At 37.8% G+C, this 13865-nt stretch overlaps 1 protein-coding gene across 1 annotated transcript in view; it reads right to left on the bottom strand.

Moving 5' to 3' along the window:
• The window catches only part of LOC149816196 (uncharacterized), a 29925-nt gene extending 17578 nt beyond the window's left edge, over nucleotides 1-12347 (bottom strand). The window contains exons 1-4 of the mRNA XM_089987909.1: nucleotides 12202-12347; nucleotides 11455-11638; nucleotides 11128-11352; nucleotides 10913-11029 (exon numbers count right to left, since the gene is read on the bottom strand). Coding sequence (XP_089844035.1) covers nucleotides 10913-11029; nucleotides 11128-11352; nucleotides 11455-11638; nucleotides 12202-12347 — 672 coding nt within the window. The remainder of the gene's footprint in view (nucleotides 1-10912; nucleotides 11030-11127; nucleotides 11353-11454; nucleotides 11639-12201) is intronic.
• Nucleotides 12348-13865: the final 1518 nt, after the last annotated feature.

Raw genomic sequence — 13865 nt, 5'->3', positions numbered from 1 at the left:
ACCCGAAAATAGGTATACAAACATGAAATAAATAAATTTAATGAATTGGGATAAAATCCCATACAAAAGGAATAAATTACAAAGGAGATTAGTCCCTATATTTATAGGGAAGGGGAGAGGAGCCTCAAGGGAGTCTAACAGCTCCCTTGTGGCTGCACCTTTTTGACTAGTCAAAAGGTGAAGGTTATAAGAGTCCTAAAATGGACTGATTTAGCTAGTTCTAGTTAGGTTTCAACTAGAAATAACTAAACCAAATACTAACTAAAGAAAAAAGAAAATTACATGAGATTACATGCTTATGAGATTACATATGAGATTACATATTTTAACACTCCCCCTCAAACTTACGGTTGGATAACCGAAAGTTTGCCTAAGAGAAAGTGAAATCTAGGAGCAACGAGAGGCTTGGTGAAGAAATCGGCCAACTGATATTCTGAAGCAACATAGGGAAGATTAGTGGTGCCACGCAAGAATTCCTCTCGAACATAATAAAAGTCCATTTCTATATGCTTGGTGCGTTCGTGGAATGTCCGATTGCTTGAAATATAGATAGAGCTCTTGTTGCCGCAACACAGATTTGATGCTTTTGAACTTTCAATCCCCGTATCGGAAAGGAGACGTCGAAGTCAGACTAATTCCATAGTGGTTGTAGTCATTGCCCTATATTCAACTTTTGTTGATGAGAGGGAAACCTTTTGTTGCTTCTTACATTGCCATGACACCAAGGATTCTCCCAAGAAGACACAAAAACCTATATTTGAGTGGCGGTCATTTGGATCACCACCCCAATCTGCATCAGTATAAGCAAGCAATTCTAAATTAGAAGAAGCAGATAAAAATAAACCTCGAGAAATAAAAATTTTAATGTATCTAATAATGCGCAAAATTGCGCCCATATGAACAGAAGTTGGAGCATACTGAAATTAACTGGTTGTATAAACAGCATGTGCAATGTCAAGTCTTGTGATAGATAAATACGATAAAGCCCCGACAAGTTGTCTATATGGAGTTGGGTTCTCGAGTGGTTCCCCATCATCAATCTTCATTTTGGCATTAACAATTTCAGGGGTATCAACGTGTCTTTCATCTGAAATACCTGACCTGACAACAATATCCAATGCAAATTTAGATTGAGTTAGCAAGTATCCTCTAAGTGAGTATGCAACTTCTATACCAAGAAAGTATTTCAAGAAACCCAAATCACTCATTTCAAAGTGTGTTTTGAGAAATTCTTTAATGTCATAAACTCCCTGTTTATCACTTCCGGTGATGATCATGTCGTCAACATAGAGTAGAAGGATGATAATACCTACATTAGAATTCTTAACAAACAAAGTTGTGTCAGTAAGACAAAAACGAAAACCAAAATCAAGAATAACCTTACTAAACCTATCATACCAAGCTTTTGGAGCTTATTTGAGACCATACAACTCCTTGTTTAGACGAAAAATTTTCCTTTTAAGGACATTCATTCCTGGTGGTGGGTCCATGTAGGGGTGGCAAAATCTGACCTGACCCGCCAACCCGCTTCTTAGCCGAGTTAGGGTTTGGCTTAAACGGGTTCGTGTCGTAAACGGGTCGACCCGCCCAACCCGTTTATTAAACGGGTTGTGTTCGTGTTAGGGGTATGTCAACCCGCCAACCCGTTTGATACGTTTAATAAACGGGTTAGGCAGGCGGGTTAACCCGTTTACACGAACCCGTCAACCCTCAACCCGTTTATATATATATATTAACTTATCTAACCCTAACTCCTAACGGGTCGGGTCAACCCGTTTACACGAACCCGTCAACCCGCAGCCCGAGACCTCTCCTCTCCAATGGTGGTGTGCGCCTGTGCGGTTATCGTGTCTATGTTATCGGGTCGACCCGTTTATTAAACGGGTTAACCGTGTAGTGTCGGGTTACCCGTTTAATAAATGGGTCGTATTTGTGTTTGCCACATCCGACCCGTTTAATAAACGGGTCATGTTCGTGTTGAGGTATTCTGACCCGTCAACCCATCGACCCGACCCGATTGCCACCCCTAGGTCCATGTATACTTCTTCAGCTAAATTTTTATTTAGAAATGCATTTTTGATATCCATTTGAAAAATATGCCATCCTTTTATTGATGGAAGTGCTATTAAGAATCTAATGGTGGTCATTCTAGTTACTGGAGCAAAGGTCTCTTCATAATCTATTCCATACTCTTGGGAATAGTCTTTTGCCACCAATCGGGCCTTGAATCTTTCAAGAGTGTCATCACTCTTAGTTTTCACCTTGTACACCCAGCGACACTCAATAGATTTCTTGTTGTTTAGAAGATGGTCTTGAATGGACCAAGTATTTGTTTTTTCTAAAGCTTCTAATTCGACTTCCATAGCCTTGACCCATTCTGGTTGATCCTTGGCTATATCATAACTAGGAGGTTCTTCATAGGAATGAATTAAGGCAATGAAGGCTTGAAGTTTTGGTGAAAAAGACTCGTATGACACAAGTTTTTCAGGAACCCTCGAGATCTTAATGGATTTTCTAGATGAAGACACATATTCTTGTTCCCTTGTGTATTTATCCAAAGCACACTGTCTTTCTAAGTTTCCTCGTCTAGAGTATTGCATACAATCTTGATTGTTGCTAACAGGATCAAAATCAGTCACATCAATTTCTCTTTCACTATCCCTTGGAACTAGATCCAACAAAAAGGAATACTCATCTATTTCAGTAGAGTCTTTGTTTTCAAAAAAACTTTTATTTTCTAGAAAGGATACATTCCTTGAGACATATAACTTGTTATTTTTAGGATCAAAACACTTGTACCCTTTTTGATGACTTGCATATCCTAAGAAGGCACAGGGGGCATCTCGGGGAGAGAATTTATCATTCCTATCTGTAAAAACAAAGCATTTGCACCCAAATACCCTTAATCTAAAGTAATCAGGAGTTTGTTTGAAAAGCTTTTCAGTGAGAGAGATATTGTTTATTGAGGATGAGGGCATTTTGTTAATAAGATAAACATCAGTCAAAATTGCTTCGGCCCAAAAAACCTTAGGAACTTGATGTGTGATAAGTAGTATTCTAGTTGTTTCTATAATGTGTCTGTGTTTTCTCTCAGCTAACCCATTTTGTTGAGGGGTATAGGGACAAGATTTTTGGTGTGAAATTCCACGTGAGTTCAAATATTCTTTAAATTCAGTTGATAAAAATTCTCTCCCTGAATCAGTGCGGAATATTGAAATGTCATTTTTAAATTGATTTTTGACCATATTGTGAAATATTTGAAAAAATGAAAACACTTTAGATTTTTGTTTGAGAAAGTATATCCAGGTATATCGCGTAAAGTCATCTACAAAAATTACATAATATAGAAAACCACCTTTTGACATAATCAGTGCAGGACCCCAAACATCAGAATGTATTAATTCAAGTGGTCGAGTGGAGACAAAGGTTCTTTCTTGAAATGGTAGCTGTTTCATTTTTCTAAGAATACATTTTTCACAAGTTAAAGTTTCAAAATTACAAAAAATTTCCATGTTTGGAAAATACTGGAGCTTGGATATACAAGGATGACCAAATCTTTGGTGTAAAAGATCCAAGCCCAATTTTTTAACATTACAGTATAATGTTTTCTTGGGTAATTCCAAAAAGTCTACGTAATACAAGCCCCATTCTCTATGGCCTTCCTGACTGGTGATCCTGTACTCGACAATCATGAAAAGAGAAGGAAACATCACACCCATGATCAGTTAATTGTGAGACAGATAAGAGGTTTAGATGAAATTTAGGGATATATCTAATTTTTGGAACACAAAATCTTTTTGAGTTTTGAGAGCTATTTTTGAAATTTCTTATTCCTTTTATTTCAAGAGTTGTTCCATCTGCAATCAAAACATTCAATCCACTTGAATTATAACAGTGTGACAGTAACTTTAAATTTGGTGTCATGTGAAAGGAAGCACCAGAGTCAAGGAGCCATAGGGGTTTACCTGGATCGGAGATGCCAACAGAAGAAGCAACAACTCCAGTAGAGGAAGAAGATCCTTTAAGAAGAGGTTGTAGAGCCTCCACCAGCTGAGTTAGGGACATGTTTCCAATGGATGTCTCATTTGATTCTTTCATTGATTCAACAGAAGCTACCTTCTTCTCATAAGGTCTCTTCAACTTTGGGCAGTAAGTTTTAACGTGTCCCAGTTCATGACAGTAATAACAAATAACTTTTTTTTTCAAAATCGCCTCCTTGCCTTTCATTGTTTGTCCTCCCAACATGTGGAAGTTTGTATGTGCGAATGTGATTACTGGGTCTAGATACAGCTAAAACTGTATCATCACTTTTGGCGACTCGTTTCTTGAGTCTATTTTCTTCCATACTTAGCTCTTCAATTGTATCTTCAATAGAGGGAACCTTTCCCCGATGTAGAAGAGTGGACTTGGTTGATTCAAATTCGGATCTCAACCCATTGATAAATTGAAAGAAATACTCTGCATTTACTTGATTCTGGCGAAGCTCAATGTCTTGTGGACAATGCCACTTTGGTTCAAAAAGAGTCAATTCTTCCCATAGCTCGGATAAGCTATTGTAGTACTCTCTAATACTCTTTTCCCCTTGAACCATATTCCAAACTTTTTCTTGCAAATTACATATATGAGCAATATCTCTAAGAGAATACATTCTCTTAAGATACTCCCACGCATCATTAGCGTGTTCAAATTTTGCGAGACTTGAACACTTCTTTATATCTACACTAGAGATTAGCTAAGACATGACCTTGGCATGACTCATTCTCCATTCTTTCCAATTTTTCTCATACGTGGAGATGACCTTAATTTTTTTTACCTCCGAAAGAGGTACTTCTCTTCCTCCTTCTTTAGTGAGAGTTAGTTTAGGTTCCTCATCGGTTCCATCAACTAAGCCCCATAGACCTTTTCTCCAAATGAGATGCTTCATGATTGAAGCCCATGTTACATAGTTTGAATCGTTGAGTTTTATGGGCTTAATGGTGACATTATCAATGTCATCCATTTTACAAGCTTGAGAATGAGAGGGGAAGGAGAAAAACAAGTAAAAAGGGGAATACTTTTACCACAAAGAGCGAGAATAGGTAGCCTTCCAAGCTTTTCAAGGCTATACACGATCAATTCTTCAAAGAGACTTCACTTTTGCCTGAGCGGGAAGCGATACGGAAAGTGGGAGCGAGAAGCGAGGTACTTTCAAAATTTTAAAAAGCGAGAAGCGTGGGACCACTTAGGAGCGAATAAGGAATCGTCTCGGAATCGACCTAGGAAGCGAACCGAAAGCGACCTAGGAAGCCAAAAAAATAAAATAAAATAAAATAATACAAAAAAATTGAAAAAATGGGGAAAGTGCGGGGGAAGCATGATGGAAAGCGTGTTTCCCATTAAAGGGAGCGTGCTTCCCATTTAAAAAAGGTGCTTCCCTGCGCGTTTCGAAAGCGCGATGTTCCGTGCTTCCCTACTTACCTAGGCGCTTCCGGTAACTCTGGTTTAACATCTTCATCTACGGGAGTTGTAGTCTCTTCAGTTAGCACTTCCGATCCAGGTAAAACTCTATGGCTTTTTGACTCAGGTGCTTCTTTCCATATGACTCCGAATATTGAAATGATATCTGAATGTCGTAACTCAAATGGGTCCAATGTTTTTACTGTTAATGGAACATCACTAGAAATTAAAGCAATAGGGAACTTTGAAAAAACTTCTCAAAACTTAAAAGGATTTCATATTCCTCAAATTAGATATATTCCAAAATTGAACCTCAATCTCTTATCCGTTTCTCAATTATCTGACCATAGATATAACATTTCTTTTTCTTCTTATGGTTGTCAAGTGCAGGATCACCAGTCAGGAAAGCTGATTGGGGAAGGGCATAGAGAAGGAGGCCTATACTATATGAATTTTTTAGAAATTCTCAAGAATATATTTTGTTGTAATGTTCAAGAAACAAACTTGGATTTATGGCACAGGAGACTTGGTCATCCTAACATATCCAAAATTCATTTTTTTCCAAATATGGAAAACTTTTGTAATTCTGAGACATTTAAATGTGAAAAATGTATTCTTGGAAAAATGAAGAGATTACCCTTTCAAGAAATAAATTTTATCTCATCTTGACCTCTTGAGTTAGTACATTCGGATGTATGGGGTCCTGCACCTGTCATATCAGAAGGATGGTTTTCATACTACGTCGTTTTCGTAGATGATTTTACAAGACATACCTGGATTTATTTTCTCAAACATAGATCCAAAGTATTTTTACATTTTCAAATATTTCATAAACTGGTTAAGAACCAATTTAAGAATGATATCTCTATATTTCGCATTGATTCAGGGAGAGAGTATTTATCAAAAGAATTTAGTGATTGCTTAAATCTACATGGTATTTTACATCAAAAGTCATGCCCATATATCCCACAACAAAATGGTTTAACAGAACGAAAACATAGACACATTATAGAAACAACAAGAACTTTGCTCGTTACTCATCAAGTTCCAAAAAAAAATTGGGCCGAAGCAACTCTAACCGTAGTATATCTCATTAATAGAATGCCATCGCCTTTGTTAAAAAATGTATCACCTATTGAAAAACTTTTCAAACAAATTCCAGATTATTCGCGATTAAGAGTATTTGGTTGCAAATGTTTTGTTTTCTCCAACAAAAATGACAAGCTTTCCCCCCGGGCCATTCCTTGTGCATTCCTTGGTTATGCAAGCAATCAGAAAGGCTATAGATGCCTTGATCTCAGAACTAGGAAGTTATATGTGTCACAAAATGTATCTTTTTTAGAAAACGAAAGTTTTTTTTAAACTAAAAACCTTAGAGAGGTTGATGAATACTCCTTGTTGGACTTAGTTCCAAAAATTAATGAAGAAGAAGTTGATCAAGAAGATCAAAATAGTATAATCAACATTAAAACATCTCATTCAGGCTACATTTAATACTTCAGGCAAGAAAATCTAGAGCAACCTTGTGCTCTAGAAAAATATATTAAAGCACAGGATCAAATAGAAACCAAAAAATCATCTAGGGTGTTAAAGGTGCCCGAAAAATTTGTATCCTATGAATCTTTTTCACCAAAACATCAAGCATATATTGCCCTATCACACTCCTATATAGAACCTTCAAACCAGAGTTACCGGAAGCACCTAGGCGTATGGGGAAGCGCGCTTCGGAAGCACGAAACGTCGCACTTCCGAAACACGTGGTGAAGCGTCCCCCTTTTATGGGAAGCGTGTTTCCCTTTTATGGGAAGCGCGCTTCCCCCACTCTTCCCCCTCGCTTCCCTCACGCTTCCCCCTCGCTTCCCTATTTTCATTTTTTCGCTTCCCCCTCGCTTCCTAGGTCGCTTCCGAGATGGTTCGTAATTTTCTTCTAAGTAGTCCCACGCTTTCCCGCTTCTTAAATTTTTGAAAGTGTCTCGCTTCCCGCTCCCGCTTCCTCGACTGGTAACTCTGCTTCAAACTATAATACAACAAAAGAACATTCAGAATGTGTCGAAGCTATGACAACCGAGTTAAATGCCTTGAAAAAGGCAAACACGTGGACTATTCAAGATATTTCACCTGGGGAAAAGCCCATAGGATGTTGAGGGGTATACAAAGTTAAAACTAAGAGTAATGGCACTATTGAACAATTTAAAACTCGACTAGTTGCCAAAGGCTATTCCCAAGAATATGTCATAGACTACGAAGAAACCTTTGCACCAGTCGCTAGAATGACCACCGTAAGAACTCTAATAGCCCTTGCCTCCATAAAGAAATGACATATCTTTCAAATGGATATTAAGAATGCATTTCTCAATGGAATTCTAGTCGAAGAAGTCTATATGAAACCACCTCCTGACATTGAAGTTCCTCAAGGAAAATCTCTTCGATTACATAAGGCCTTATATGGTCTTAAGCAAGCCCCAAAGGCTTGGTATGATAAATTCAGTAAAGTTATGCTTGATTTTGGCTTTCAGTTTTGTCTTACTGACACAACTTTGTCTATTAAGAAATCTAATGCAGGGATCATCATTATTCTTCTTTACGTGGACGACATGATCATCACAGGAAGTGATAAACAGGGAGTTGACAATATAAAAAAATTTCTCAAAACCAACTTTGAAATGAGTGATTTAGGTTTTTTTAAAAAAAATCTTGGTATTGAAGTAGCTTATTCACTTAGAGGTTATTTACTAACTCAATCTAAATTTGCTCTTGATATTATTGACAGATCAAGAATCACAGATGACAAACATGTTGATACCCCTCAAGTTGTGAACATTAAAATGAAAATTAATGATGGGAAACCTCTTGAGAACCCAACACCTTATAGACAACTTGTTGGGGCGTTGTCTTACCTCTCCATCACAAGACCTGACATTGCACATGTTGTTCACACAGCAAGTCAATTCCAGCATGCCCCCACCTCTGTTCATATGGGAGTTGTATTACGCATTATTAGATATATTAAAACTTCTATTTTTAGATGACTATTTTTGTTAGCTTCTTCCACACTAGAATTAACTGCTTATACTGATGCAAATTGGGGAGGTAATCCAAATGATCGACACTCAACTACTGGATTGTGTGTTCCTTGGAGAGACATTGATCTCGTGGAGGTGTAAGAAGCAACAGAAGGTTTTTCTTTCTTCTATTGAAGCCGAGTACAGAGTCATGGCTACCACTACCATGGAAGTGGGTCTGGTTGGGACAACTACTTCATGATATGGGTGTTACAAGTACAAATGCATCACGGCTATGTTGTGACAATAAAAGTTTCATTTACATTGTCAGCAATCGGACATTCCACGAACGAACCAAGCATATCGAAATGGACTACCACTATGTATGTGAGGAATTTCTACAAGGCACCATTGATCTTCCCTATGTCTCCTCAAAACTTCAACTGGCAGATTTCTTCACCAAACCGCTTGCTACTCCTCGATTTCACTTTCTCTTTGACAAACTTTCGGTTGTTCAACTGTAAGTTTGAGGGGGAGTGTTAAAAATTGTAATCTCATAGATAATCTCATATGTAAATATCTCATAATATGTAATCTTTTTTCCAGTTTAGTTACAATAGCATAGGTTAGTTAGGTTTTTACTTTTTAGTTTATTTTTCATTTTTTGACATAATATAGACCTTTTGCTTTTTGACTAAGTCAAAAAGCAAAAGTTGTGAGAGTCATTGGACACTCCAACGGCTCTATTTAGAGTTGTTGGAATGTCCAACAACTCTCCCTTGCCCTCTCTTTTTGTGTATACATGGGGAGTTACCCAATTGTATTTTATCTTGTGTATGTGGGTTTTGTCCCACTTAAATGAAATCAATTCTTCACTTTTTCATTTGGAATCTCTCTTTTGAGTATTTTGTGTGTGAACCCTAGTGGTTCTTAAGTGTTTGCCTTGTGTGTGAACCTTTATGGTTTTTGAGAGAGTTTATTCGTGAGAAAGTATTTGAAGTTTGTTTGAGGATTCCATTTTCTTACAGTTGGATCATTGACTTTTATTTTTTTAATACTTATAAATTTCACCCCTTTTCTCAAAAATAAGGGGGACCTACTTTTTTTAGGTACTTATTTTCTTCCATTCCAACCCCCCCCCCTCCCTCCCTCCCATCTCCCTCGTCACCATTTTTCCACCATCCCACCACCACCACCATCATTACCAATCATCACCATTGCAACCACCATCACCGTCACCACTAGCACCATCACCACTGTCATCACCACTATCATCACCATCATTACCACCACCACCACCACCATCACCATTTCTACCATCACCGCCATCACCATTACCACCACCACCATCCACCATTGCAACCATCCAACATCACCACTACTAACTAATCTTCTTTGCTTGTTCATCAAAATTTAAATAATCGGCGATCCAAACATTCACTTAATTAAAAATAAGGGCAAGCATTTTCTTTATAAAAATGTGCTTTAATTTATTTTTGTTTTTGAGCAATAAATAAAAATAGATCCAATCAGGGCCCTAGTTTTCAATTAAAGACACTTGTTAGTGCCAAGTTACTTGCTGAGACAGCAAAATAAACTACGTCAGCAGCAAATATATTTTCCAGGAATAATTCCATTCAAACATTGATTTTTGTATTTCAGATTCAAACAATTCTGGCATAAATTCAAGAGAGTATAAATGCATCATCTCTTCCCAATCTAATCAATGGCTAGACTTGACAGGTGTGATGTTTCATAAAATAGTCGACAAAGAGTTAAACCCAGTAAATACATGTGAAAATGCATGTGTGTGCATGCACATACACACACAACACACACATACATCAAGGACAAAAAAAGATTTGTAATAAAAAAGAGAACAAATACAATCAGGCCCATAGAGCAAAACAATTTAAACAAATCAAGGACCCAACCAACATTCAAAAGAGTTTCATACTTCATAGCAATACACACCCATGAAAGGGGATAAACTTCAATCTCATACAACTGAATATTCAGAGTAAGTGTTTAGCATGTCAATTTCTATCCTTCAAGCTCACACTTTCCAAACACATGGGAAAAGCATGACGGGGGAGTGTAAGATGAAGCAGCATGCTTATCTAAGTTGGATCTTCCTTTACCCAAAGTCACCATATACTCTTAGCAAAAGTGCGCATATATTTCAACACCCTAACATGGACAAGCAAATACCAAGGAATAAGGAAATCATTGCATTTCAGAATACAAGTTTAATGCTGCACTTCGATGTTTGAACAGAGGTTTACGGAGTCATAGCAAGCAAATCGAGTTAGACTGATGGATATACCTGTGTTATTTATTGAAAAGGAAAACAAAATCAACAGATACAATATAAACCTAGAAGCTATAAACTTAAAAAAGTAAGTAGTCAGGGCAAATTTTGAAGTGAGATGTTCATGAAAAAAATGATCGAGTTTTGGAACAAGGATACTTGCCTGTACATATGCGTATTTATTGAAAAATCGGACAAGTGTCTCTACAAGATTGAATAAAAAGTCAACACAGCACAGTAAGCATTCATTATTTCCAATCTTTGACCGGATTCCCCTGATCTGTGACATGTCAAAATGGAAAATCTAAGACAAATACTGCATAAAAGGATGCTTTTTCTATGCATAAGATACTCTCTACTCATTATTATGGATAGTACCTCCCACCGCACTGTTCGGATGGCAGCAGTAAAGAGTGAACCATAGCAGATGCTACCAAGAGAGGTTGTGGCTGCATATCTTAGAGACCTTAACAATGGATTTGGAGGCACTGAGGAAGATCCTTCACCACCATGGATGAGCACATGGAAAACCATTCCAGATACTACAACATGAAGTGTATTACAGAGGACTGCACCAGTCCAAAACAAACTGACTGAAAGTATCTGTCAATCATAATAAAGTCTGTTATCCACAAACGTTTCTTGCTTCAACTTCAATACATGAATATACTGATAATGGACTGTAGAGAAAACTTGCCGGCTCACCCCGAGAAGCCACCAGTGCCCTGCATCACCTGTGCTAGAAGCCACAACTCCAGCTACACCAAACGACCAAAGCATCAACCATAAAAGCATCACCACCATAAATGAATATGCTACCCTCATAACTTCTTGCAGGTTCCAAACCATTTTCACAGCCTTTTGCAAGACCAACATCGTAAAAGGAAACCTATGGAATTTATGACAATGTCAAAAGCAACTGGAATAGTCATTGTCCCAGGAAAAACAGTAAGAAAGAGCACAGACAGGAATGGCAAAAAAAGATGATGTGTATGTAACTGACATACCTAAGGTAGAAGTAGAAACGAAAAAAACAAGACGTCAGTTACCTTTATATAATGCATCTAGATTTCCAGTTGGTAACATAAATGATAAAATGGACAAGGAATAAGATTTACTTGCAATGGCAAAACATTTATATTTTAACATAACTATTAGCCCAGATATCGCTGACAAGTTGTTTGTCAATATTAATAATTACAATCAAGATCATTAAAAGTTTGGTGCCAACAATCATATATTGGACATTCTTAACAAAACAAACAGTGGTAGAAATTACAAGAACATTAACAATGATATAACTCAGAGTACAACTATTCTCCAATAAATTATACGTATGTTAAAAAATGAAGAACAGAATATGATTTTACTTTTAGTTTCTTCAGTGGGGGCAGGTTGGAATTGCAATGCTCATATAATTATCATCAGTGAAATATGGAAAACATGCCATACCTATCCATTACAGACATCACGTACATAAACTGCAAAGCCGCACCTATTGCAAATGCAATGCCCCAGAAAATTTCTCCATCCCAAAAGCATAAGACACTTATAACAGCAAGATAAGTTGTCAAAATGTATGTTGAAAATTTCATCATCTGATGAGCTCGTGTACCAAGAAGAGATAACCAGGCACATCCAAGTACAGTACCAACGCCAGCAGCTGCAGCATACAAAGGCCAAAATGTCTCTGTTTGTCCTGACTTATTCTGAACAATCTTATTAACAAACTTGTCTATCTGCAACCTATCAGGTCTTTCAAACCTACTGATTCCAAGAACTGCAAGAAGAAAGCTGAGGCCCACCAAGTGGATGACAAAAATACACAACCAAAAAACATCTCTCCAACGTCTAGAAGAGTCTGGAATTGTCCTAAGTGAAGGTGTATTACTTCCATCGTTGCTTTGGCTTAATTGACCATCCTGAGATCAGAAAAACAAAAGGGAGACAAGGAGTATAAGAGGGGGGGGGGGGGGGGGGACAACCAAGATTCATACATCAACGTCATCAAGACATGTTGAAACTACCAATAATTTTGTGCCTTTTTTGGGAAAAAGAAAAACCCAATAGTTTCCAGAAGCAGCAGAATGCAGTATGATTCAGATACCAAAAAAGTAAGAATGCAGAACCATGACATCTAGCACATGAATTCTATAAATTTTGTGCTTCAAACTTCTTGATTGTAACACAGACTAATGTAAGTTCTTCACTAGTTTTGACAGTATCCCAGACAGAGAATAAGCCAAAAACTACATATTCTACACACAAGTGGCCTGAGAAATACGAAGCAGATCAAGAAAATAGAGTTGATTTGCAACAGTGGTCATGATGTTCCTAATAACCAATAAAGTCTATCACAGCAAACAAGCTCAATCCTTCTTCTCCTATGGCCAAGTGATTTTTTATAAGGACGGCTTAGTGCAATTTCCCATCTTCACCCACCGGAAAATCACGTTTCCACTAATATCATCACAAGCATTTTTTCTATGCATGATTCTGAATTCATGGTGCAAGCTCTCTCATTTCTTCCACTTAGTTTCCATATCCGCCACGCATATGTACCCACTAAACCGACAGAAACTCTCTCGAATCAAAATTTCAAATGTCCCACTTGATACATTAAAAGAGAAAGAAACCACCCCCAACCAACCAACCAACCAAGAGGAAAAGAACCAAAGAGATACCCACAAACCGAAACCAAAGCGCATCAAAAACCATAACTTTAGAAACGACCACGTTCTCCAAATTTAATGCAAATAAGTAGAAGAGAAGAAATAGAAAGAGAAAGGAGGGGAGGAGACCTCTTCTATGGTGGGAGACGATCCGAGATCCGATGGGGAGGAAGCGCTCTGCATATCCAAGTCGGGAAGACTCCCTCATGATCTGGAAGAAGACCATCATTCCATTCCAAACAGTCCGGATCAGCTACGCAAGGGAGGAAAAAGAAGAAGAAGAAGAAGGGGAGAGAACAGGGAAGAAGCAGAGGCATAACATGCATCCGTGCCCTAACCCTAGTGCCATTTTTTGTTTCAAACTATTCCCCCCAACGGCTAGAAAATATGGTTTTTGGGGTAAGCACTAAGCAAGGATCTCTCTCTTTTTCTCTCTGACTCTGC

This window comes from Nuphar pumila, chromosome 14 (assembly GCF_984573655.1).
Source record: "Nuphar pumila chromosome 14, dmNupPumi1.hap1.1, whole genome shotgun sequence".
NCBI classification, from domain to species: Eukaryota; Viridiplantae; Streptophyta; class Magnoliopsida; order Nymphaeales; family Nymphaeaceae; genus Nuphar; species Nuphar pumila.
This window is presented reverse-complemented; position numbering and strand designations above follow the sequence as displayed.